The 27285-nt window shown below is 46.5% G+C and overlaps 1 protein-coding gene across 3 annotated transcripts in view; it reads right to left on the reverse strand.

The window, feature by feature from the left end:
- The window catches only part of LRP4 (LDL receptor related protein 4), a 65686-nt gene that overhangs the window by 7290 nt on the left and 31111 nt on the right, over window positions 1-27285 (reverse strand). For 2 of the 3 annotated variants that reach the window (XM_069091548.1, XM_069091550.1), the window contains exons 14-37: window positions 26677-26894; window positions 25645-25821; window positions 25299-25424; window positions 22740-22948; window positions 22476-22557; window positions 21025-21130; window positions 19994-20195; window positions 19460-19649; window positions 18715-18846; window positions 17634-17774; window positions 16283-16369; window positions 15600-15771; window positions 15306-15468; window positions 14955-15180; window positions 14130-14433; window positions 13368-13586; window positions 12788-12922; window positions 11552-11660; window positions 10820-10964; window positions 9811-9924; window positions 8826-8961; window positions 6898-6965; window positions 4406-4493; window positions 2946-3087 (exon numbers count right to left, since the gene is read on the reverse strand). In XM_069091548.1, coding sequence (XP_068947649.1) covers window positions 2946-3087; window positions 4406-4493; window positions 6898-6965; window positions 8826-8961; window positions 9811-9924; window positions 10820-10964; window positions 11552-11660; window positions 12788-12922; window positions 13368-13586; window positions 14130-14433; window positions 14955-15180; window positions 15306-15468; window positions 15600-15771; window positions 16283-16369; window positions 17634-17774; window positions 18715-18846; window positions 19460-19649; window positions 19994-20195; window positions 21025-21130; window positions 22476-22557; window positions 22740-22948; window positions 25299-25424; window positions 25645-25821; window positions 26677-26894 — 3691 coding nt within the window. The remainder of the gene's footprint in view (window positions 1-2945; window positions 3088-4405; window positions 4494-6897; window positions 6966-8825; window positions 8962-9810; window positions 9925-10819; window positions 10965-11551; window positions 11661-12787; window positions 12923-13367; window positions 13587-14129; window positions 14434-14954; window positions 15181-15305; window positions 15469-15599; window positions 15772-16282; window positions 16370-17633; window positions 17775-18714; window positions 18847-19459; window positions 19650-19993; window positions 20196-21024; window positions 21131-22475; window positions 22558-22739; window positions 22949-25298; window positions 25425-25644; window positions 25822-26676; window positions 26895-27285) is intronic. The other variant, XM_069091549.1, reaches the window with a different exon arrangement.

Raw genomic sequence — 27285 nt, forward strand, 5'->3', positions numbered from 1 at the left:
CCGTCCCCCCCCCCCGTGAAACGCCGCACTCCGAGCTGCATCCAATCAGAGCTGCAGCAGTGAGCGCGTCATCCTGTTCTTCCCCAGTGATTTGCTTATTGAATAAAGGTACATTTTTTTGTTCACATTTACCTGTTTATTAAAATTGCTGTCAATGTTCATTAAAATAAGCCCTCCCCTGAAAATAAGCCCTCTGGTGTTTTTCTGTCCAAAAAAAATAATAAGACAGTGTCTTATTATCGGGGAAACACGGTAACAATAGCCCGCAATTCTGTAACATGTAAAATTTTGTAGAGCACTTTACAGACATGATTTAATTTGATTCTCACAACAACACTGGGAGATGGCTGCTATTATTGTCCCTGTTTTACAGATGAGAAAACAGGCTGCTTGAGGTGAGATGGCACGAAGTGGCAGAACCCACATTCAAATGGGAATCCTCGGACAACAAAAACCAACCCCTGGTACCTGGCCACTCGTAGGATAATCAAGGGATTCCCTCCAGGTCCCAGGGTGGTTCTTACTGGGCTCTATGTGAATTCCTTTCTGCACAAGAAGAGCAGAAGAATGTCACGCCTGTATCATTTCTCCTTTGGGAGGGCCTTGGAGACCTTAGGCCCTGGCATAGCCCCGTCTAGGCAGGCCAAGAGAACCAGGATTCTAAAGGAGGCATTCTCCTGCAGCAGGACAGGCAGGTTGAATGGCTATTAAAATATTTAAAAACTCATATCCTGAATGTAGAAACCACCAAAGTCCAGAGGAATAGATAGAACACAGAGTCAAGGGACTTTCTATCATGGAACCATGGGATTTTATTTTTATTTTATTTTATTTTTGCTTTTTTTTTTTTGAGAGGGGAAGGTTGGGCAATTGGGATTAAGTGACTTGCCCAAGGTCATGCAGCTAGTTTTGTGTTAAGTGTCTGAGGCTGGATTTGAACTCAGGTCCTCCTGACTCCAGGGACAGTGTTCTACTCACTGTGCCACCTAGCCGCCCCCATGGGGTTTTTTTTAAACCTGAAAATAACAATAGGTGGAATTTCTGCAGTATTCTAAAGTTTGCAAAGCACCTCACACCTGTTAACTCATTTGATCCTTACAACAATCCTAGGAGGTGGGTGATTTTAATATTGTCCCCATTTTACAGAAGAGGAAACTGAGGCTAAGTTAAATTAAATTACTTGCCTAGGGTCACACAGTTAAGTATGATGCAGAATTTGCATTCAAATCTTTCTGACTCTAAGTCTAGAAGTCTCTCCTCTGTGCTCTCATGGGTACAGAAAAAGAAATTTTCACCCAACCTATTAGGAACTGATTATAATGCTATAGTGTTTTCCTCTAGCAAGAATATACATTTTCTAGTATCCAGAAAAAAACCTAAAACATCAACAACCCAATGATCTTTGATCAAAAGAAGAAAAGGAGACAAAACCAGAAAGTTGCAAGAGTTCACACTGACTACATTTCCACAGACCCCGCCCCCTTGAGATAATTGAAAGACTGAAGGAAATAGTGGAAGAAAAAGCTCACCCTCCTAAGATCCCAGATGGGCTAGTGAGACCTTAGCAGTCATCTAGCCCAACATCATCATAACGAGACCCTGAGAGGAAAACACGATTCAAACCCAGGACCTCAGACTCTAAATTCAGTATCTTTCCCATCGTTCTGGGCTGCCTCTTCTTTTAAAGGTTTGACAAAGGGGTCTTTTCTCCTGTAGACAACCTTTCATTATTTCATTGTCCAAACTCTTTGTGACCCCATTTGGGGTTTTCTTGGCATAGACACTGGAGTGATTTGCCATTTCCTTCTCCAGATCACTTTACAGATGAGGAAACTGAGGCCAACAGGGTGAAGTGACTTGCCCAGGATCACATAGCTGGTCTGAGGTCAGATTTGAAGCCAAGTAGATGAGTCTTCTGGACTCCAGGACCCTGCTCTATGCACTATGGTACAACCTACTTGCCAGTAGAGAACCTATCCCACCCATTTTAAGGGATAACCAGGAATGGGAAAGAACCTGGAGTCAGGAAAGGATACACACTCATCTCTCTCTCTAGCTGTGCTACAAAGCTCAGCTCCCTGAGGAGTATCAGTACTGAACCTGCTCTCCAATCTCACTTCAACTGAATCCAGAGGCTGAAGGCAGAGGCCTTCTAGATCCCAGTAAGTAACAGATTTAAGATAAGAACCTCAAAAGCCATAGATGGGACCCTTCCACACAAGGAACTATTGCTCTAGCTCGCCCTTCTCCCAGCTGCTTCAGAATCCAGCCTCAGACGTTTACTAGCTGTGTGACCCTGGGCAAGTCACTTTAGCCCTCTTTACCTTGGTTCCTTCATCTGTAAAATAAACTGGAGAAGCAAATGACAAAGCCCCCAGGATCTCTGCCAAGAAGGCTCCAAAAGGGGTCACAAAGAGTCAGACACCACTGAAAATGACTGAACAACAACAGTGCTTACCATAGTGCCTGATACATAGTAGGCGCTTAATCGATGTTTATTGAATGAATGAATGAATGAAGTCTTCCCTGCTTTCCCTTTGTTCCTGCCCCCCCTCGCCCCCCCTCCCTAGTTCTTTTTCATCTCTCTGTTTGGATGTCTATCCACTTAGAATATAACCTCTACCCAAGTCATTATCTATCTGCATTTTCCCTGCACACCCTCCCCACAAGACTTAAAGCTCCTTGAGGATAGAGGTATTAGGTCTTGCTTCATTTTTATATCCATAGCATTTAGCCCAAGGAATTCCACATAGTAAATGCTTAATAAATGTTTGATAAGTTGAATTGAATTCACCCAAATTTGAATGGGAAAGTAAATTCTTTTCTGACAACAGAATACAAGCTCCTTGAGGGCCAGAATGATTTTCTTTTTTCTCTTTGTATCACCAGACTTGGTACATAGAAGGCAATTACTAAATGTTGGCCGAATTGACCTCAATTCTCACCTCTTTCTTATAGCAGAGCTGATTATACATGGCTGGTTTAGGGATGGTTTCAATCTTCACTTCCTGGGTGGAGGTCCGGTAGGAAGGATTGCTGTAGGTCAGGTTCCCCAGGCCAGGATCGGTAAATTTGAATTTTTTGTGTCTAAAGGAAGATGGAGAGAAGAAGGAGGGAAAAGGTTCAGGTCTGATTTTGGGGGTGGTCATCGATAGAGCTGCCAGCTCAGAAATATAGGCTCTGCTCATGTATAGGCAGGACCCAACCCAAGCAGAGAGGCCACTAGAATGTCCACATTCCCAGACACCTGGGAGCTTGGCTGGCTTTGAGAGGGGAGGGGAACATTTCTGGGTAGAGTTTTCAGGAGGAAGAACATCAGAAGAGTGAACTTACTTCAACCCAAGAGGCCTGCACTTTGACTAGGGTGGGAGGGATCATGAGAACATTGTTTTTGTCTAGATATGCCATTCTGGCAGTGGAGACACTCTCTGCAGGTTGGTGACTCGTTTCCAACTTAGGATTCTAGATCTATGGCTGGAAGGGACCTCAGAGGCAATCAAGTCCCACTACCCCACTTTCCAAGTGGAGAAAATGAGTCCACAGAGGCAAAGTGACTTGCTTAGGGTCACAAAGATAATAATAATGCCTAACATTTATATAGTGACTCAAGGCTTCCATCTTTTATATAATATTAAATAATATAATAAATATAATATATTTTAATATAACATATTTTAGTATAATATGAGATGAGATATATTATATATAGCATAACATATTTTATCTAATATAATATTATAACAGATAGCATTTATATAGCATTTTAGAGTATAGAAAGGGCTTTACAAATATTATCTCATTTGATCCTTGCAACAATCCTGGGAGGGAGGTGCTATTATTATCATCCCCATTTACAGATGAGGAAACTGAGGCAAACATGTGACATGGCTTGCCTAGAGTAAGTGGCTGGGGCAGGATTCTTGATGGGCTTTATCCCACCCAGGGCTTTATCCACTGAACCACCTATGTGCTTCAAAGAACAGAGGTGAGCTTTTCTGACTGTGTGATTTAGACTCTGTTATTATCCTTGTTTTACAGAAGAGTGGACATGAGCTGAAAGGTTATATGACTAGTTTCCTACATGATAAAAGCGGGAGGTTGGACTAGGTAACCTCAAAGGACTCTCCCAGCTCTACATTTATGAACCTGAGGGTCAGTGTCTGGACTTCTGCCTCTAGACCATTTCAGCTGAGGCTGAGCTAAAGGACTCCACCTGCAGAAAAGGACACCATTTGGTATTTCTGCAGCCTCTTCTGCTGCCTGGAGCACGGGCGCATGCATGGGGAGTCTCAGGATGAGCCTGACCGGAGGCCAAAGGCAGGGGGCCATGAAAGAAGAGAGAAGTGGAGTCCCTGAGAAGGCCGGAGACCAAGCGAGCGGTGAGGGGTTGGAGCCCCAAGGTTACCTGTACAGCATGAGAGCAGCAATGAGCAGCAGAATAAGCAGGCTACTGAGGAGGCCACCAATGACGTAGCTGACGTGGAGCCCTTCCCCTAGAGGAGAACATGGCAGGACAGTCACTGAGACTGACAGACGCGGCTCTCTGAAGGAGAAGCCTCATGACAGTCTTGTTAGACTGGTACTCCAGGAGCACCAGGTACAGCGGGGAGGACGCTGGCTTCAGAGCAAGAACACCTGGCTCCTAATCCAACTTTATCACTTATCACCTGTGTGATCTTGGCAATCACTTAACCTCTCTGGGCCTCAGTGTCTTCATCTGTGAAATGCAGGGCTTAGACCATGACTTCTAAAGTCCTTTCCAACTCTCAACCCATGATCTTATGACAGATGAGAAAACAGGCTCAGAAAAGTGAATTTCCCACCGTCATACAGAAGCAGGATGCAAACTCAGGCCTTCCTGACTAAGTCCAACCAGGCCACGGCTTCTTGACCTGGGCTTATGTTAATCCCCACAAAATCAGTGACTAGATTTGGGGAAGGTGTCTGAAAACTTCAATATGAAAAGAATACATTTTTATTTTCACTAACCTCTAATTGAAATTTAACATTTCCTCCAATGATTCATTTGTCTGTCTAATCATTCATTTATTTTTAGGTTTAATATAGGAAAAAAAAATCATGGTCATTAGAGTTTCCATAAATTAGAATAGGCTGCCTCAAGAGGCCCTCAACTGAGGTCCTCAAGCAAGCTTCTAATTATTTAAAAGCATTCATCTGAGAAGAGGTCTATGAGCATCACCATTCATGAAACCAAAAAGGTTAAGAACATCATCACTGGGTCATCCTGCCCCCACAGCAACCCTAGGCAAGGACCACCACAATCCTCTGTCTAATGGAGTCTGAGTTAGTGATGGACCCAACTTATCCTATGCAGTACATTGCTTTATCTCAAACAAGGGGTTTGGGGATCTCTGGGAACCAGTTGGCAAGTGATCTCCCTCTATCCCCTCACCCCAAGGTGAGGAAAGAAGCTTCTTTCAGGTCCATAACACTTCCTTAATTCCCTTTCCCTATCTTTCCCATTAAAAAAAGTAGCTGGGAAATTCAGAAGAACATGGGAAGACTTATATGAACTGATACAAAGGGAAGAAAGTGGAACCAATAGTCTGTATATAATGATTGCAACTAAGTAAATTAATGATTGCAACTAAGTAAAGCAAAAACATTAAAACATTTCTGAACTTAGACTGATTAGAATAATCAATTTTGTGCCCAAAGAAAAGAAATGACAGAACAGACAGTTCTCTCCTCCTCCTAGATGCAGAAAAGCCTATAGATGGGGAATGCTGCATATCCTTTAAGAACAGGAGGCTCCATTTTTATTTAAATGAACATTTTAGCGATGCCTTTTGTTTTTACCAAGTAGCCAGTTCTAAACACTGCCCCTCTGACTCCTACTTATCCAAAGAGCTTTCCTTTTGTGTCAAAGAAAAGCAGTTAAGTGAAACTAACCCCACAAGAACCATGTTTGACAATGCACTTACTCTTCTGCACCTCTCTAAAGGAAGGAGGGAGGGAGGGAGGCCAATTTCCTTTGCTCCTCTCTAGGGTCAAGACTGGTCATTACAGTGAATAATAACAACAATATGATATTATGCTAAGCACTTCATAAATATGATCTCATTTTGATCCTCCCCACAAACCTGAGGTAGGTGCTGTTATTATGCCCATTTTACAGATTAGGAAACTGAAGCAGGCAATGTGAAGTGATTTGCTCAGGGTCACACAGACATTGAGAGTCCGAGGCCATATTTATGCAGTCTCTTTTTGGCATCCTTTCACTGACTTTCTTGCAATCACAGCAAATCTTGTTTCTTTGGCTCTACTTATGTTACTCGGCATCTGTTCAGACACGTTTTCCTCCAAGTTACTCAAATTTGTCATAAGGGCTAGCTTTATAAAGCACTTTCAGGTTTGCAAAGCACTTTCCATATAATATCATTTGATCTTTATAACAGCTCTTTGAGAAAGGTACTATTATCATCCCTATTTTCTACAGATAAGGAAACTGAGGCTGAAAGGTGAAATGTCTTGCCCCAGGATCAAATAGCTCACAAGTATTGGACATGGAATTTGAACTCAGGTCTTTTTAACTCTAAATCTGGAACTCTATTCCATATGCCACTTGGCTGCCATCACTTTTATTTGTTAAAAGAGAGGATTCAGTGGAGAGGGGAAGAGGGAAGAGATTGGGAAATAATTGTAGTGTTAAAAAAAATCATTAATAGCATTTTACATTGTTTTAAAAATGAAAGGAAAAAAAGTTTGGTGTCTGAGAGACTGAGAAAGAATATCTAACCATGGTATGCCCATTTGGGGGACTATGCTAAGGGATGGGCTTCTCAGCCCCCAAAGATTTTCCCCAATAGAGTAAAGAAAGGTGTCACTGGGAACTTTAATTTCCAGCACCTCAATTCACAGCTCCTTGGTACTCACCTGCAGCAGCAGGTACAGCCTCATTGGAATGTGCACAGAGGCCCTGGCGACCATCTTTCTCTGAGCAGCTGCGGGGCACAAGAAAACAGAGAATGAAGGCTACCCCCAGCACACTACAGATTCCTCCCCTCCCCCATGGTAGGGGCAAGTTAGTGTCTGGAGCCGTCAGGAAAGAACTTCAGAAAGCTAAGAGGAGAGATTCCAAATAAGGTGAGATAAAACAAACCTGAAAATTTGGAAAGGTCAGGACCACGGTCAGGGCTTTGGAGAGCTGTCTACATAGGACTTGCTGTTGGAGAACCCTGAAACTGTGCTGAGGTGCTTTTAAAGATACATTGTTGTTGTTTTTAAGTATGTCTTTTTTTTAAAATTAGAAGCAAGTTTGGAAGCGAGCTAGAAGCCCGCAGAGGTTAGTAGAACTACACAGTGAATGTCGAAATGTAACGAGGAGAAGGGGGAAGAGCCCACAGACAAATAATTCATCCATTTGCCTCAATGGAAAAAGTCCATCACAGGCTTTTAAGTGCACTCAATAATCTCCTGAAACACTTTCCCCCCACCCCCACTGCTTTTGAAACAAGAAGGAGAGTTCAAAAGGCAATTTGATATTACTTCTCTGTTAGGTTATAAATGAGCAGTTAGAGGTTTATCCTGAAAAATTGGAGAAAAATCGCCTGTGAGATAGGGAAATGTTTACTCTGAACCTCCCTGAGGCACTGAAATGCCAGAACCAGGAATCACATATATGCCCTGATGTAATTTTGATTCTAGGAAATGGTTTTGGGGGCAAGTTTCAGCCTGGCAATAACTAGAATTAGATTAAGTAGTGAGGGGGAATTGATGTAAAGTTGATGAAGGCACAGGATTATGCCCAGATCAGGTTTTATTACTTTACCTTTTGTTCCATGTTGTGTTTATATTTAAACGTGTATACATAATAGAGTAATTATTGTATTAAGTCAATAAAGTTCTAGAGCAAGCATAATTGAGTACATGTATGTGTATGGGGGGTGGGTATGGGTGTGCAGCACCAAAGAGAGATTCCTTTAACCAGGCCTGGATGCAGGCTTTCTGCCCAAATCATGAGGCTGTAGCAAAGGCAGTACTGTTTACACGGTAGCAGCCAATACATGCTTACCTGGATTGTAGGCATAGTACTTAGGAAACATTACCAAATGAAACGTATGGAATAATGGAAAATGTTAGAGGGCTAGAAGGGAGGAGCGCCTGATATATTTTAGCCAAGGAGGTACCTCACTTATTGTCTTTTTTTTTTTTGGAGGGCAATTGGGGTTAAGTGACTTGCCCAAAGTCACACGGCTAATAATTGTGTCAAGTGTCTGAGGCCGGATCTGAACTCAGGTCCTCCTGATTCCAGGGCCGGTGCCCTATTCACTGCACCACCTAGACGCCCCACTTATTGTCTTTTGAGTGAATTTCCTGTAAGCACAATATTGTTTCCCTCAGGGCTGGAGAAGAAATGGTCACACTTATACCTTGAAGGGCTCCAAAATATGGAATTTGGTGTGATTTTCTGCCCTATAAAATGAGGACCGGCATGTGAAATGAACACAGGAATCTGGAGGACCTGATTAAAATCTTCCATCTGTCAGTTGTTACCTATGGGATCTTGGGCATTTCACCCCCTAGGCTTCAGTGGGCTCAACTGTGTGATGAAGGGGAGATGTAAGATGAAGGAATTGGACAGGAGGTCTCTGATCTCTTTTCAGCTCCAGTCTCTGCTGCTAAGGTTCTATGTGCTGGGAACAATGTTAGTCAAGTCCTGGGAGCAGAATTCTCCAGCTGGACTCTGTTCTATTGCTGGTGAAATGGATCAGTGTTTGAGGGAGACAGAAGCCTTAGTCATCACTGCTTGATATGACTGTCACCTCCAACCCCACTCCCCACCATTTTCAAATCCTCCTTACCTTCCTTCAGATTCCTCCAGGGATGTATGGGTCCTAGCCGTAGAGGATCGGGATGTGGTAGGTGGGGTGTTGGGTGCCGCTGGGCTCTTCTCATTCGTGCTGGTGGACTTGGGAGCTGGGGGCGCCAGGCCAGGCACTAAAGAGGAAGTAGAATTTGAGTGCAACATGCAGGACTGAAGCCACCATTGTAAATTCCAAGGGCAGCACATGGAAGGACTAAGGCAGAGAAAAATAACAGAGGCCCTGTCCCAGGCTCCTTCAGTTGGAGGTACTATCTAGAACAGCTAATAAACCAGGGTCACTGGATCATAATCTAGACACAGAAAGGACCTCAGGGGCTGTCTAGTCCATCCTTGTCAATTTACAGATGGAGAAACTGAGGCTCAGGGAAGTAAAATGATTTGCCAAAGGTCACAGAGGGCATAAGCATCCAATTTGATCCAATCCAATCTGAACCAGACATCAATTCTAACAGCTCTAGCCATTAAGTGGCATTGGGGAGACAGAGAGCCAAGAGGCCTGGATTTGAGTCTTGACTCTGATCTTGATATTACAAGTGACTATCTTTTTTTTTTCTGGGTCTCAGCGTCACTGAGGTTCACACTCAAAAGATAAAATAAAGATACGGCCAAAAGACCCATGGAGAAAGACTCACATAGCGTGGGCAATAGCAGTTCACATTTATAAACCATGTTACTCCTGTGGGAGGTGAGAAAACTGGGGCTGAGGTAGGTTGAGAGACTCAGAAATGGCATGGTTTGGTAAGCAGAGCACTGGGTTCAAACACTTTGGGCATGTCACACCGTGCCTCAGTTTCCTCATATGTAAAAAGGAGGGTCATTGGATTTGATGAGCTACAGGGCCCCTTCCAGCTCTAAGGCTGTAGCCCTTATTTACTGAGTCAGGAAGGATGAGGTGAGGCTTATTAATCCCTCCTCTCCCAATGACTTCCATGTGCTAACAGGTTTGTCTGCTCACAACCCACCTAGAGAGCAGGGCCGGCCATCAGGCTCGTCGGGGCAGGCACAGACAAAGTCCAGGGCTCTGGCAAAGCAGAGGTGTGTACAACCACCATTGTTCACGCCACAGGCGTTGGTTCCTAAGGACAAAGAAATCAAGTGTCCGATCAGGAACAGTCAATCAGAAAGTTTTGCCGACTCTACTTTTGCCAGAAAGGTGAAGAGAAGATGAAATTTAATTCAAGTCAATTCAATAAACATGCATTACACGTATTAAGAGTCTACTATGCACTAAGTATTGTAGTCAGGGCTGGAGATATAAACAAAAACACAGAACAGTGCTTGTCCTTGGGGGCTTACGTTCTATTGGAGGAAAATGTGTACACATATGAATGACTCAGTGAATAAACAAGCATTTATTAAATGCCAGGCCCTGCACTAGGTGCTGAGTATACTAAAGCAAAAATGGAATTGTTCTTGCCCTCAAGGGGTTTACATTCTACTAGAGGGACTTGATATGTATAAACAAGTAAAGACAAAGGCATCCCAAGTTATTTGTCTAAAATAATTTCACGAGGAAGAGAGAGCTCCCAGAGTAACTGGGAGGAATAGGAAAAGGCCTTTAGTACAAAATCCAGCCTTGTGAAAAGGTGGTACATGAGAAGTTTAACCAGGGGGTGGGGTAGGGGCTGAGAATGGACTCTACCAGCTTAGAAGCAATACCTCAAGGGTCTATGAGCCTATGACCTCCAAGGTCCTTTGTAGCTATAAATCTTTGATCCCATGAGGCAGCATAGTGCAGTGGCAAGGGCACTGGTTTTGAAGTCAAGGAGATGTGGGTTCAGATCTTCCTCAGACACTTAACTACCCATGTGACTTGGGGCAAACCACTGTGCTTCTCTGCTCCTCAGCTTCTAAGGTCCCTTTTAGCTCCTAAACCCAGTCACTTGTGGAAAGCTTTACTTCTACAGGCACTAAGAGCCCTCAGGGGCTTTTCCTGATAATTGGGAAGAAGCAGGAGCAGGAGTCAGCTACCTGTCTGCCGCTGTGGGGAGACCACAATGATGTCCATGAGCCCCTCCACATTAGCCAGCACGGTCTCCTTGTTCCGGCCCGAGTACTTGTCCACACGTTGGATTGATTTGGTCTGCCAGTCTGTCCAGTAGATCCACCTGTCTTGCTGCTCATCAAGGAGACCCAAAGAAGGGGGTAAGAGTCACTCAACTGGCCAATAATTGGCAGCTACATCTAGTCTCATCCCAATGGATGCCAAGAAGGAATTCTCTTAGCAATCAAGCCCTCCACTTGTGGCCCCAACCTGACCTTTCTTTGCTGTTGTTCTGGGTTATAACAAAAAAAAAAACCCTACACTTTCCCTAGTGCCCCCAGTTTGGTAGGTCACTTCCTTTCCTACAGAGTCCCTGTCTTGGAATATGTCAGTAGGGGTCAGAGCTGCCCCAGTGCCAGGCTCCCCCAAAGGCCCTTCAGAGCCATGGTGGAGCCTGGATGCTCTAAATGGTGGAAATTTCCAATGTGGGAAAAGACATACTACTCCGGATTCAGCTTATGGGGTAGACACTCCTGAAATCTGTAGCATTTGTAGAATGGTGATGCAGTTGGCCCAGTTAGGCAAATATGACCCCAGGATACTGACCTGAGAATTCCATAGTAATGCTAACACTTAAGAGTTCTGTCCCACCCCAGTCAAGAAGTTTTAGTTATTTCTGCTACTCCCTGCCCTCCCACCTCCAGGGCTACCTGTATTACCTGTGTGAGAGCAAACGGATGGGACACATGGCTGACCAAGACCTGCCGTAACTTCCCATTGAGGTCGGCACTTTCAATCCGGTCCAAGTGAGCATCCACCCAGTAGATCCTGTGGGAGGGGAGAAGCTGTAACTGGGAAGGGGCTCAGAAGGAAACAAGGGCTCAGACATCCTCCAGTGGAACCCAGGTTTTCCCCTCAATGAGCTATCTCCTCTTAATTGAGCCAGTCACCTCCATCATGAGTGCTCAGGAAGAGGTTAGTCTGGGCCTTGGGACTAAAGAGGAAGAATGGGTGATTGGTCAATGAGTAAAAGGAGAGAAAATCCAGTAGACTTGAGGGGTGCGGGATGCCTTCCTTCCTATTCACTATGACTGTGTCATGGCTTGAACCCAACTCCAGAGAGGACCCCAACATTCAGACATACTCCTTTAGGAGCAGAAGAGGGAAGCTGGGTAGAAAGAGACCTTGATTGTTCTGTTCATCTGAATCCAATTCAATAAGCATTTATTAAGGGCCCAACATATGTTAGACCAAGTAGCATCATGGGTAAAGAGACGGCCTTGGGACCAAGGAGAACTGGGTACAAGTTCCAACTCGGAAATACCCTGGCTGCAGTACCCTGGACAAGTCATGTGATATCTCAGTAGTCCAGGGGCCCTCTAAAACTGTAAGTGGTAGAGAAAGCACGGATCTGTATTGGTAAAGGCAATGTGCTTCTCTGAGAGTCCCCTAGACCAATTAAACTATAGGTCCAGTTATTATGCCCATTCTGTGACAGATGAACAGCAAGGTGGCACAGTGGGCAGAGTCCTAGACCTGAGTTCAAATCCAGCCTCAGATACTTACTAGCTTCGTGACCCTGGGCAAGTCCCTTAACCTTATTTGCCTCAGTTTCCTTATCTGTAAAATGAGATGGAAAAGGCAATGGCACAGCACTCTAGTATCTTTGCTAAGAAAACCTCAAATGGGGTCATGGAGAGTTGAACACAATTGAAAAATGACTGAACAAAAGTGTTTGATACTCTGCTAGGTGCTCAAGAGTCTCTCCTGCCTCTATGACTTTCTCTCTCCTCCCCCCTTTATTCCAGGCAGGTGCTTCTGATTTTCTGTCTCTACCTTTCCTCTTCTTCAGCTCCCTAACAAAACCCAGAATGGACTGGTGGGCTGAAAAGCAATGGCCATTGGAATCCCTTGGGTTTCCCTCTGCCTGCCTGGTGCTTGGGGAGGATGCTCACCTTCGGGTGTCATAGTCCAGGGTGAGGCCATTGGGCCAGCCCAGATCTGTGTTGATGAGTAATTTCCTCTCAGAGCCATCTAGGTTGGAACGCTCAATCTTGGCCAGGTGGCCCCAGTCTGTCCAGAAGAGGTACCTAGGCCAAAACAGTCACGTGATTCCCCATAGAGGCAGAAGAAAGCATCTGGGCATGGTGGGTGGATGGTGAGATGACAGGAAAAACCAGTGGTTCTCAAGCATTTTTGTTCATGGTCCAGTGTTACCTTCGGTCATGAGCACTTGGCAGCAGAATTAGGAGACTCATACTTGTACAAGAACATGTTCTAAATAATTTCTGGGGCACACACAATTACAAGATTAAGCTTCATGTGATTCATGGCACGCATAGAGGAAGTTCTTAATACAAGGAGAACCTCTGGGCTGGGCAGAATCTTCAGAGATGCTACCACAGGTTCCTTTTACAGGGTAACTGCAGTGCTAAGGCTATCGGCCCCACCATCTGCCCAGCCACACCACAAGCTTCCAGAAGACCCAGACTTCTTACACAGGCTGGTTCCCCTTTCTTCTGGCTTCAGACTCACCCCTTTCTGGGGAAGGCAGCAATGGCTCTGGGTTCATCTAGGCTGTTGTTGATCAGCACCTTCCGGCAGGAGCCATCCAACCTTGAGGCCTCAATGGTATTCCGGCCCGTGTCTGTCCAGTACAGGTTCCTGGCCACCCAGTCGACTGCTAGGCCATCCGTGGTCTTGAGACCCCGTCCAATGACAGTCTCCATGTTACTGCCATTCAGGTTAGCTCGCCTTAGAGACATCAAGTCAGGGTTAGGTGAGGGAGTAGATTTCCCCAGGCATTCCTTGACAGCTGTCTACCTAGTTCCCTGATAATACCCACTGACATTTGTAATAATAACATTATTTATAACGAGAAATTGATACACTCTAGATGTACCCAAACTTTAGCCAAAGTTAATTCCCTGCAATTTGAGAGTGTAGGGGACTGAAGAGAAAGCAAGTTAATAATCCTCCAGAAGCCTTGGAGGGAAAACAAAGGTAATGACTAGGAAGACAGTGAGTATCTATGACTTTATATAATGTCCCTAGACCCAAGGGTTTAGGCAAGGGTCCATTATCATAGAACAGAGTCACAGACTGGCTAAGTGAAATGTTTTAGCCCCGTAAGACAGCACAAGAATCAGGGAGGAGAACTTACAGTTGGATTTCCATAATGTTGCCAAGTCCCTGGGCCCCTCTGCAACTCAACAAGATCTCACCCACCCAGGATGAAGGGAGAGCTATGGAAGAAGTTATGCTTGTGTGCCATCCGAAGGTCCACCATGCCCATACCTGATGACGTCCAGGAAGACATCTGTGTAATAAACCTTCCCATCCACGCTGTCATAGTCCAGGGAAATGACGTTGTTGAGCTCGGGCACGGGGACATGCACATCTGTGTGGTCATTGGTGTCCAAGGAGATGCGTCTGATGGAGCCTCGGCTGGAGAAGAGCAGGTAGGTCTCTGGGGAGGGGTCACAGGTCTTCCCATCCCCCTTTAGCTGGATGCCTGTGGGGCAGGCGCAGGAGAAGCCTGATGGTCTTGGGAGACACAGGTGGGAGCAGCCACCATTCTTTGGGCCACACTTGTTTGAGCCTAAAGGGGTAAAGAACAGCAGGATTAGTGTCCAGCCCAGTGTGTTGGCCAAAGCTAAAAAGCACCAGGCCTTGAGGATTCAGTCCTCTGTAGCACAATTCTGTCATTTCCACAGGGGAAGCAGAAAGGAGAGTCCTCTGCAATGTCTCCAGGAATCCTGGGGCAAATGCAGACCCCATACTCTTGCTGATATGGTCACAGATAGAGGGGATACCACTTCACAGGAGAAAGCAGTCAGTCAGTCCATAAGCATCTAGTAAATGCCTACTATGTGCCAAGCACTGTATCCCAGCTGAACCTGGGGTTACAAAAAGAGGCAAAAGATACTTCCTGCCTTCAAGGAGTTTCCAATCTAAGGAATTCAAATAAAGGGATTCAGGCAAGTTAATTAATCTCCCTGAGTTTTGGTTTGCTTCTCTATAAAGTGGGGACAATAAGGCATCCCTGTTGCTCTGAACTCCAGGCACCCCATGGATATCCCCGTAAGGCATCTGACAGATAGCACCCGGTGGTCAGCTCACCCAGAGGCTGTTGGCGGTCCACGGCCTGGATGTCCATCAGGCCAGGAAGGTTGGCCCGCACGAGGATAACATTGCTCCCCGTGCCCTTGTCAGCACGGTGGATGCTACGGGTCTGCCAGTCAGTCCAGTATATGTAGGAGTCAAGCAGGGTGAGGCCATATGGATGTTGCACAGGTGACACCAGCGTGCGCCGATTGGCACCGTTGAGGTCAGCAGCCTCGATGCGCTACAGGGGAAGGAGGAGAAGGGAGAGGACATGAAGGGACTAGGAGCCTCAGAGGCAGAGAGCCCTTAGAGATCCCCCCACTCCCCTCCCTCCTTCCCCTGCTTGCTCCTTATTCCCTTACCCACCTCGGTGTGGGCATCAGCCCAGAGCAGCTGGGAACCAGCCTTGTCCACTGTCAGGCCATTGGGCCAGCCTAGGTTGTTGCTGATGAGCACAGTGCGGTCTGAGCCATCCATCCCAGCCCGTTCCAGCTTGGCATTCTCCCCCCAGTCTGTCCAGTACATAGACCTGGGGGAGTCAGAAGCCCCGGGAAAGTGAGCATCTCCACTAGGTATGCCAGAAAGCATGGCCGGTGCCCACCCATAGCAAAATCAAGCAAGTCACCCCAGATCCCCAGAGGCCCCTCTTCCTAGTCTCACCCCATCTCATGGTACAGCACAATGGCCCGGGGGCTGTCCAGGTTCTGCCACACCAGCACCTTCCGCATAGACCCATCTAGGTTGCCCACTTCAATCCTGTTAGTTCCTGTGTCTGTCCAATACACTTTCCGACCAATGGCATCTATGGCCAGCCCATCAGTGGTCTGTAATCCTGGAAAGACCCAAGACATAACACAAGGCTCTGCATCAGAACAAAAGGGACCAACAGCAACTGACAAGCCTCCATGACTCCTTCCCCCATTCAAGTCCTGGCTAGGCTTTCACAGAAGTACAGAGTTATTGGAGGTAAGAGATCACAGATGTGGAAGGGGCCTCGGATTTCATCGAGTCCTCCTTCTCCTTTTACAGATGAGGAAAGTGACTCCCCACCAAGCCGCATGGCTTGCTCATGGTCACACAGGGAAGAAGCATCAGTGGCAAGACCTAGGTCTTCTGATTCAAGATCCAGTCCTCTTTCCAGTAGAGCACACTATCTCTTCATCTAATTTAACTTCCTCATTTTATGGATGAGGAAACTGGGGACCAGAAAGAGGAGGTGATTTGCTGTAGGTCACAAGGGTTTGGCAGTCAGGATTCAAACCCAGGCCCTGTGACTCCAAATCTGGACTTTTTTCCCTCTACAGCACTGCTTTACCCCCTGAGCTGGCTGCAGTCAGTCTCACCTGTGGTGATTATGTCCTCATGATGGGAGCCATCCAGGTTGGCCCGGCTGATCCTACGCAATGTGCTGTCTGACCAGTAAACTTTTCCTGAAGGAAGAAAAGTCAAGTTCAGCCTCAGTTCCTATTCAGTCCCATCTCCATGCCCTCTGTACTGGCTGTCCCCTCTATCTGGAAAACTTTTCCTTTTCACCTCTGCCTCTCAAATTCCTTCAAGACTCAGATCAAATCTTATCTTCCACAGGATACCCCTCCTAGGTGCCCTCTCTACCAGCTGCTAGTGCCTTTTCCTCTGAGATTTGCTCCTATCTGCTCTATCTCTTATTTTTCATGTTGATTCCTACAATTGAATGTAAGCTCTTTGAGGTCAGGAACTGTGTTTTTTCCTTTTTTTATATTCCCAGTGCGTATCACAATGCCCACTTAACAAATGCAAAAATATTTATAGAAACTCTTTATGTTTCCAGCACAAAGAACTGGAAACACAGATGTTGCCCATCAATTGGGGAATGGCTGAGCAAGTCATGGCATATTAATGTGATGGAATATGCTATGGTACTGTAAGAAATGATGAAGGGATTGTTTTCAGAAAAATCTAGGAAGACTGGTATGAATTGATGCAAAGTGAAGTGAGCAGAACCAAGAGAACAATTTATACAATAGCAACAATATTGTAAAGAGAAAGAACTTCAAAGACTTAGAAACTCTGAAAAAAAAGGAGTAATCAGAATTCCATAGGACCAATGATGAAACATGCTATCTACCTCCAGAGAGAGAGAGCTGATGTATTCAGAGTACAGATTGAGACACTTTTTTTTGGACATGGTCAATGAGGGAATCTGATTTGCTTGACTATGGCATTTACAATGGTGGTTTTATTTTTCTTGGTTTCTCAATTGGGGGATTAAATAGGAGGGAGAAAAAGTGAATGAGAAAATAGAATAAAATTTAATTTAAAAAAATTGCTTGTTGATTGACTGACAGATACCCAATAGCTTTACCCCCTCTAAGAGCACAGAATGCAGTTCACTCCACAGGAAATGAAGTAAGGGGTTACAGAAAATTCTAAGAAGAGAGCTTCAAAATATTCAGATAAAGCTATCTGGGACATAGCCCTCAGTGAGGCAGAAACCCCAGAGATAGATATGCAGTGGGTAAAGAAGAAAGGATCAAAAAACCATAGACAAAACTCTTGGAGACAAATAGGAGGTTCTATGGAGAGTGGGCACATGTGTTAAGTTATAGAGAGTAGGCAAATTTCAGGCTCTGAGCAGTGGTCTTAGAAGAGAGCCCACATTAGCTTTAGGAAGAAGAGTAGAAGGATTTTTACCCCACCCTTAGGGGGCCTACGGACCTTCCTGTGGGTCCACTCCAATGGCAATGGTGTTCTTCATGGTGATATTGATCGGCACCACGACATCAGCAAAGTATGGGATGTCCAGGGAGACCATTCGGATGTCTATCCTCCTGGCGAAGATCAAGAAACTTCTCATACCTGCAATGGTGGAGACCATCCTAAGGAAATTGCCTCTGTCCATGGTCCTGCCTTTCAGGGAACCTGCTACCAAGAGCTCAGGTGTTGGAGAAAAGGGATACTCCACACATTTATCCTTCAGCTCAAAGAGCATGAGCAGAGGTTTCCTTCTTCCTGAGTCAGGAGCCCAGGGTTACAGAATCTTCCCCCAAATCACAGGCTGTCAGAGACAGAAGTGACCTTAATAGCCTTTAGGTTAACTCCTACCTGAAAAAGAATCCCCACTACACCATACACAACAAATACTCAACCAGCCTCTGCAGTGAAGTTCTCCAGGGTAGGGGAGCTCACCATCTCCCATGGCAGCCTAGTCCTCTTTTTTTTTGTCTTTTTGGAGGTGGGAAGGCAGGGCAATTGGGGTTAAGTGACTTGCCCAAGGTCACACAGCTAGCAAGTGTTAAGTATCTAAGGTTGGATTTGAATTCAGGTCCTCCTGACTCCAGGGTCAGTGCTCTATTCACTGTGCCACCTAGTTGCCCCTAGCCTAGTCCTCCTTACATTAGTATTAATTCTTAGGAAATTTTCCCTTATATCGCATTTCAGTTTGTCTCCCTTCAACATCCACCAACTGGTGACAATTCTGCCCTTTGAGGCCAAGCAGAAAAAACCTAAACTCTCTTCCATGGAAGGGTAACTAAGACTTCCTTGGAAGTATGAGATCCCTGTGATACAGCCATCCTTGGGGGAAATCTCACTTCCATTATACTAGCACTGCAGATCTTTCTAGGACCCTCCAACGGCCCAGCTGTGGGCTCCCCAGGGGCTCCTCCCTTTTTAGAGGAGCTCGACACTCAAAGAATTTCTTAGCCAGTAATTGGGTCCTCTCCTTGGATGAGTAGGAGGTCCCCTCTTCATTCACAGTCAAGCTCTGGAACCCCAGGTTAGGTTCTTCTGCACTCACCAGATGAACAGGTCTGGCCATCAGACAGAAGGTTGATGCCCGTGGGGCAGGTGCAGCTGTAGCCTTTGGGGTGTGGGGACCGAAGACACAGATGGCTACAGCCCCCATTCCCCACAGCACAGGGAGTGTGCACTGGGGAAGAAGGAAAGATCAATTGAGTGAACCATTCCTTACTTTACTCCTCATGCTTTGGACTTCTCCACTCCCTCACCAGCAGCCTTTTCCCCCTGAAGACGCCTCTGCTCTAAGGCCCACAATCCTGATTGGTAAGTCTGAACCTGGGTCACCATTTCATGAAGCACTTGGACCATGGTCATCTCTCTCTTGGTTCCACTCCTCCCTCTCCTGCCAGTGAGTGGTCTAGTTTCCATCCAGGTACCCCACTCCATCATTGTGCTTTTCCCCTCTATATCCCCCATTAGAAAGGCCTAAGGGCAGGGACTGTCTCATCTTTTAATTTTTTCTTGTATTCATATCCCCAGCACTTAGTAAGTGCTGGAACTAGGAAGCACTTAGTAAATACTTTCCCTCCCTCACTATCTAATGATCTTTCTTTCTATACACCCATCTATCTAGCGACCCATCTCTAGTTCTCCATCCACCTATCTACCCACCTCTTTCTCTGCACCCATTCATCTATCCATCTGTGTTTCATCCATCCAGCCATCCATCATCAGTGTATCTACTGACTAGCAGTGCAGGGAGGTTAAGGAAGCAGGATGCACTGGCCCAAGAGGCTGCTCACCTGGGGGCCTTAACCGGTGGAAAACATGGATATCCATGAGGTTCTCCAGGTTCTCCTGTAATGTTTCACGGTCCAGCCCTGTCAGCCGGTCTGCGCTCTGGATGCTTTTGGTCTGCCAGTCAGTCCAGTAGATACGCTCTCCATAAAGGGTCAGCCCAAAAGGGTGTGGAAGCTGGGTTCCTATCAGCACCTGCCAACCCCCCAACACTTCTCATCACTTCCATGCACGAAAAAGGTGGACCTCTTATTTGCTATCCCCAGTGCACAGGATGGTCCATTCCCCAGGTCCGTCTCATTACCAAGTAAGAGTGTCCACCAGACCCAGCTACAGAGCAGGCTGTATAGACCTCTACATAGGTATAGACTGCTACATAGACCTCTCCTCCCACCTCTGTCTGAGAGCCAGCTCGATTCAATTTGCATTTATGAAGCACTCATTGTGTGCCAGGCTGGGGATTCAAAGACAAAAACCATCCCTGCCTTAAAGAACTTTCATGCTCCTGGGCTTCTTTGGGTATACCCCTCCCTCCTCACCTTTCTCTTGCTCCCATCCAGCCCAGCAAACTCTATGGTCTTCATGCCCGCATCAGCCCAGTAGAGCCGCTGGGACCCATAGTCGATGGCCAGTCCATTGGGCCAGGTCAGATTGGAGGAGATGATGACTTGGCGGCCTGAGGCATCCATGCCAGCTCTCTCGATCTTGGGGCTTGCACCCCAATCAGTCCAATACATGAACCTAGGCATGGGCCAAGAAAGTTGTTTTGCTTTTTTGTCCTTCTCTTACTTGAGGCATCTAATTCTCATCAAGAAGGCAAATGACCTAGTTTATCTACTTTTTCTGCCTGCCTCAGAGCCCTTTTGAGCTCTTCTAACAGTATGGGACAGCAGACTGAGTGCTGGATCTAGGTTTGAATCCTGGCTCACTTATTCGCTACCTGTGTAATCAGTGGGAAACCAATTAATTTCTCTGGGACTCATCCTAAAAATAAGGGGGCTGGACGAGATGACCTCTAAGTTCTAAATCTATGGTGATAATAATAATTACAATAGCTAGCATTAATATAGCACTTTAAAATCGAAAAAGAAATTCTGTATTGGGTCAGCTAGGTGGCACAATGAACAGAGCACTGGCCCTGGAGTCAGGAGGACCTGAGTTCAAATGCGACCTCAGACACTTAACACTAGCCGTGTGACCTTGGGCAAGTCACTTAACCCCAATTGCCCTGCCTTCCTCCCTCCAAAAAGCAAAATAAATAAATTTTAAAAAATAAAAACAAAAGAAATTCAGTATTATATCATTTGATCCTCATAACAATCCTGTGAACTAGGTGCTATTATTATTATTCCCATTTTATAGATGAGAAGACTTAAGTTGAGAAAGGTTAAGTGACTTACCTAGGGTCATAAAGCTAAGAAAGTGTCTGGGGCAATATTTGAACTCATGATTCTACTATTTGATGATTCTAGGTTCCTCTGAATTCAGATGATGATGGGGGGTGGGGGAAAGGGGAGAGGAGAGAAGGCCAAATTATATTCTGAGAACAGCTTGAATGGGAGAGACTTACCCGCCCCTGGGTTCTACCACAATGTCCCGAGGACGATCCAGATTTTCCCAGATTAGTACTGTCCTCATGGCACCGTCTGTGTTGGCCACTTCAATTCGATCTGTGCCTGCCAAGATGGAGGAGACAAAAACATCAGTCCTCTAAAGCCCAAGGAAAGATGGGGAAAAAAAAGCTGTTGGTCACATCCAATTGGTGTGCAAAGCCTCTCTAGCCCAATCTTCTTGTAGGTTGGCACTGACAGTGTTCTCATATGCCAAGATCTGGGGCAGCCAATCACACATATGAGCAAGATGCATGTCCAGTAGAAATCCCCTCCCCCCCCAGATTCCACCCACACCAGTAAGCGGAGGGAGGAGAGAGGGACCAGTAGCTGTCTATCTGATCCGCCTCCCAACATCCATTTGGGACATTCATAGAGGAGAAACAATAGCGATCCAGGTGGGAAATGCCTCAATTCAAGATGGGAGCTTCCTCTACCAGTCCCACAACCATTTTTTTAATTTAATAAGTATTTATTAGAAACTGATTTTGTGATGACAGACCCTATCATCAAGGAATTTACATTCTTCCTGGGGGAAATAACATGGACACAGATAAGAAAATACAAAATACAAACAGGCAATGCAATGTAATTTCCTGGGGGAGAAGCCACTAGAGCTGGCATTGTGTGAGATGTGGTCTGCGAGGTAAGCCTCGAAGGGAGCTAGCTAGGGATTTTTCCAGGTAGAAATGACAAGGAAGGGCATTCCAGGACCAGGGACCAGCCCATGCACAGATATGGAAATGGGAGATGGAATGTCCTGTATGGGGAAATAGCAAATAACACAAACGCGGAAAAGGGACTAATGTGGGATCATCCTGGAAGACGAGGCTGAAGCATTATCACGAAGGGTTTGAAATACATGTCATCCTAGGGCAGAGATTCTTAACTTGGGTCTGAGGATTCGAAAGGGTCTATGGATAGATTTCATGGGGTCTATGAACTTGGATGGGAAAATATACCTTTTTATTTCAATATAATTGGTGCATTTTGTAATCCTGTTTTTTATGCATTTAAAAATATGATTCTGAGAGGGGGTGCATAGGCTTCACTAGATGGTTAAAGGTGTCCATGGCACAAAGAAGGTGAAGAGCCCCTTTCCTAGAGGCACCAAGTCCCTTCTACCTGGATCCAAGGCTTAAGATTAGACTTGGATTGGGGCAGCTAGGTGGCGCAATGAACAGAGCACCAGCCTTGGAGTCAGGAGGACCTGAGTTCAAATATGACCTCAGGCACTTAACACTTATAAGCTGTGTGACCTTGGGCAAGTCACTTAACCCCAATTGCCCTGCCTTCCCCCTTTCAAAAGATTAGGCTTGGATGCTCCAGGGAAAAGAAATCCCAAAGTAAAAAAAAAAATCTTCTGAGCTCTCCCCAGACCAGGTCAGCATGGTTATACTGTTATACATACCTGCATCTGTCCAGTATAGTTTATTGGTGACCCAATCAATGGCCAGGCCAGCAGGGCTCTCCAAACTTGTGTCTACTACCACCTGGTAAGAAGCAAAGCAGCATCACAAACTGTGCTGATCCCCCGATCTTGGACCCAGCCCCATTCTCCTTTGAGTCTGATGATGGTCCAAACAGCTAAGGCCATTGGGAAGTCCTATTTGGGGAAGGGCCGATGCCAAACCACAGCCGCCCCCAGGGGCTGACTGCCCAGACTGGACCGTACCTCCTGCCCTGTTCCATCCCACTTGGCCCGGCTGATGGTGTCGGTGCTGACATCGGTCCAGTACACATAGTCGTCACGGGAGTCCCAGTCGAGAGCCACGGCACTGCGCACGTCAGCCAGTGGGATGACATCGTCGGACAGGTCCTCCGTGTCGAAGCTGATCCGACGGATGTCCATCCTTCGGGCAAAAAGCAGGAACTTGTCAAGACCTGATCAAAGGCCGAAAGGGGGGGTCTTCTTTTAATCCTCTAAATTCAACAACATACTGACAGACACAGACAATCACCTGCGTGACATCTGGCTTAATCACGCCACCCGCTGGGGGCTGCGTGACCTCCCAGTGCCATTCCCTTCTGCCCCATCTGCTGCCGTGTGCTCTAAGCCTTAATCCCGCTTTGGACACAGGGCAGCCTTAGTAGTCACATAAAACTTTGGGATCAAATGGAGACAGTGATGATAATAATGCTAATAATAATACCGTGTTTCCCCGATAATAAGACCTATCCCGAAAATAAGCCCTCCCCTTACTGTGTAAGATTCCTCTAAAATAAGCCTTCCCCCGAAAATAAGCCTTATTGAGATTGCTACTGTAGTGAAGGTGATCCCCTGCGCTACACGCTACATTACGGTACCCTCTGTATGCACCGTTCCCCCCCACCGTGAAACGCATGCCGCGCTCCGAGCTGCATCCAATCAGAGCTGCAGCAGTGAGCGCATCATCCTGTTCTTCCCCAGTGATTTGCTTATTGAATAAAGGTACATTTTTTTGTTCACATTTACCTGTTTATTAAAATTACTGTCAATGTTCATTAAAATAAGCCCTCCCCTGAAAATAAGCCCTCTGGTGTTTTTCTGTCCAAAAAAATTAATAAGACAGTGTCTTATTATCGAGGAAACACGGTAAGAATGGACATTTAGGATTTGAATGCAGGACAGTGCAAAGCACTGATTCTGAGAAGGGGCCCCATAGGCCTGACCAGACTGCTGCCAGAGGGCACCAGGACACAAAACAGGCAAGGAATTCCTGTTCTCAGGGAGTTCCCCAGAAGGGGTCCCATTAATGCTAGTGGTTTGGATGGAATACCAATGCCCTGCAAAAGGGTTCAGGGCCCATGTGGAGTCTCATAATCTAGGGCAAGCCATGCCTGGGCTACACAGGAGCAACCCAACCCAAGACATTAGAGAGTCCTGGTAATAACTTTTCTCCTGGTAATAATAATTCTCCCCTTCCCAAAAGCAACCAAGCAATCCAGAGATAGTAAGTACCTACTATGTGCCAAGGGGCTGTGCTGAGTTCTGGGGACACAAAGATGCCAAAGCCCAACCCTGCCCTCAAGCAGTTAATAGTCTAAAAAGAGCAGGAGCTCGGGGACGCCTTGTGCTTTGGCCCGGGATACAGGAAGTCATTCATTTATTCATTCATTCATACATTCATGACACATGTGGACTAAGCGTCCACCATGGCTTGGCATCAGGGCGAGGCCCAATTTTGGCTACTTGGTTCCTGGGATGAAAGAGATGCCCTGATCTCAGAATTCTTAGAAGCCCTTTGGATGCTGGGAATACTCATATATCAGTTGATAAATGCCAAAGTTTAGGGAGATCAATACAGGGGGATGGAGTGGGTAGTAAGCTTCTCCCCTGCTTTCTAGGAGGGCGTGAAGCCGTGTATTTGCTGCTCTTTAACAGATTTGCAGAACTGGCTGCCAGAGAAGTCATTCTACTGCCTGGTGAAATGATATGCCCATGCAGGCAGCTCCGCTGTCCTGACGGCAGCTGACCTTGGAAGAACACTCTAAAGCTTCTGCAGTTATCTGTGCATGACCTCACCTGGCATGACCATGGCTTTTGAGCTAGAAGGGGACCCTAGAGATCACCGAGTCAAGCCCAATGCTTCCATTTCACCCACAGGGAACTGAGGCCCACAGCTGGTAGCCATATGAGGCAGCATCTGAACCCAAGTTCCCCTGACTCCAAATCTAGTGCCCTATGGTTGGCTGGCTCCAGTCCGTGCTCTCTCATGCCATCTCTCCTGACAACCCCAAGAGGCAGGGCAGGTGCCAGAGCTGTGACTCTCCCCATTTTACAGATGAGCAAACACAGACTCAGCAAGGCTGAGTTATCTGTCCGAGGCCCCACAGTGAATAAGTTACAGAGGGACATGTTTGTGCCCCTGTGTTTGCTGTTGGCCCCTCTCCTGCCACTCCCCGCCCCCACTGGGATTGTAAGCTCCTTGAGGGCAGGGACTGTCTTTGGCCTCTTTTTCTTTAGCCCTATAGCTTAGCATTACTGTTTGGCACATAGTAGGCACTTAAAAATGCTGACCAACTGACACACAGGTAAGATTTCAACCCAGGTCTTGCCTGACTCCCAGACCCAGCTTCTTTCACACCATGAGATATTCCTAGTGCCCCCAAAGCTGCAGTCTCTGGGGCCCCTTGGCATCATTTCATTCCACATCCCTGGCCATAGGCCTAAGCCCAGAATGCCCTAAAGGTGACTCCTTTTTCGAGGTTCCCCCAGAATCCCTACCGGGACGCCCCCGCCCCAAGCACTTACTCTGGGCACAGGAGTGGCTGCTGGTCTTGCGAAAGCCCGTAGGGCAGGCGCAGGTGTAATTCTGGCCGCTGGGCAGGCACAAGTGGGTGCAGCCTCCATTGTTGTCCCCACAGCGGTTTCTCCCTGCTCAAATACCCCAGGGTAAGAGGACCCCCATAAGACCAGAGGCGAGCTCACAGATGTGCTACCTGCAGTCGCCAGCAGAGGGGGCAGGTGCTTTGTGCCTTTCCCAACCCTGGGTTTCACCCAGCTAGGACAAGGACACTGGGAGGAGTGGGCCCTGGGAAAGTTGCCCGAGGAGGACGTGGGAGGGGCAGGCTGGGCTGGCTGCCCAGAAGGTGGCTACCTGCTGGCTGTCGCTGGGGGTGCAGGGTGTGGATGTCCATGGGGAAGTGCAGCTTATTACGGATGATCTCCTGGTTCTTTCCAGTGAATTTGTTGGCACTATTGATGCTTTTGGTGTGCCAATCCGTCCAGTAGAGGCTATCCTCAAACACCGTGATGGCAAAGGGATGCGGGAGGCCTGTGAAGAGGCCCAGAATGCCCTCAGCCCGGAGTGGCAGACTCCGATCCTGGACCCACCACTAGTTAATTCTAGCTCAACCTCTTAGCCAAAAGAACGTGGGGCATCTGCTCTGTGCTGAAGTTCCCAGTACCCAGCGGGAATAGACAAATGGGTTCACGTGATCTGGAGCTGAAAGTGTTGTTAGGATCATTGAATCCAACCCTCCTTCTATGGGAGAAGAAGCAGCTCTAATAGCTAGAGCGCTTCTCAAGGGCAGAGACTGGTTTTGTCTTTTTATGTGCCTGTAGTTCTTATCCCAGTTACTGGTACCTGGTACATAGCAAGCACCAGTGGTGTGCTTCCTGTGAAAATTTAACAACCAGCTTTGAGAAGGAAAATCAATCAATCATATGTGTGTACACACATACACATAAACACATTTTTTACTTCAATCTTCATTGTTAACATTTTCTCCATCATTTTCTCGCCTAAATAATCAACAAAACAATAAATGAAACCCTGATTTATAGTGTTTGATGATGTCAGAGGTGTTAATGCTCGTGGTGAAAATTTAACAATCAGCTCCAGTATAAGCTGGCTCCAGCACATCCCTGGTAAGCAATTAATAAATGCTGTTGATTTGGACTTAGGAAGTCCTAGATTTAAATTCTGACTCAGACACTTACTAGCTATGTGGCCCTGGGCAAGTCACTGTAACTTCTCCAAGTCTTAATTTCCTCACCCATAAAATGAGGGGTAGACTCAATGATCTCCAAAGGCCTTTCTAGCTCTGACTCTATGATAGTATGAAAATGGGGCCCACAGAGGCAGAATGGGAGAGGAGAGTGAAAGGAGGCAAGTAGGAAGCCTCACCCTGGCTAATGACGGCTTTGCGGTTACTTCCATCCAGGTCAGCTCGCTCGATGACATGGTGCTTGGCATCCACCCAGTACATTCGGTGGCCGGCGTAGTCAATTGTGAGCCCATTGGGCCAAAAAAGGTGAGTATCAGCAATGATGCGCCTCCCAGAGCCATCCATGCTGGAGGCCTCGATCCGGGGGGTGTTGCCCCAGTCTGTCCAATAAATGGTGCTAGAAAGGGAGGAGAGGCAGCTGAGATGGGGGAAGAGTGTGTGCCCACGTCCTAGGGAAAATGGATGGAATCACGAACAAAGGCAGCATTTATTCAAATAAGATCTCGCTCCATGTCCATGCACTATTTGCCATTATTCTAAGGTTATTGGTGGTAATGGCAGAATGGATGCCACTGTGGTGTGCAGCCTTGGTTGGAGAGCCTTGGAGTCTGGAAGATAGCGATTCAAATCCTGTCTCTTGCATATACTGGACATATGGAGAAATCTGGGTAAGGTACTCCATTTCTCAGCAGCTCTCTGAGACTATAGCTTGTCTAGAAAGTGCCAGCCTGCACTGGTGGAGGGAGTGTCCTTCTCTGCGAGTTCCTTGTCCCAGTCAAAATAAAAGC

The sequence above is a fragment of the Petaurus breviceps genome, unplaced genomic scaffold (assembly GCF_028583685.1).
Source record: "Petaurus breviceps papuanus isolate PSGF00001 unplaced genomic scaffold, PetGlider_PUasm1.0 188, whole genome shotgun sequence".
In the NCBI taxonomy this organism is placed as follows: Eukaryota; Metazoa; Chordata; class Mammalia; order Diprotodontia; family Petauridae; genus Petaurus; species Petaurus breviceps.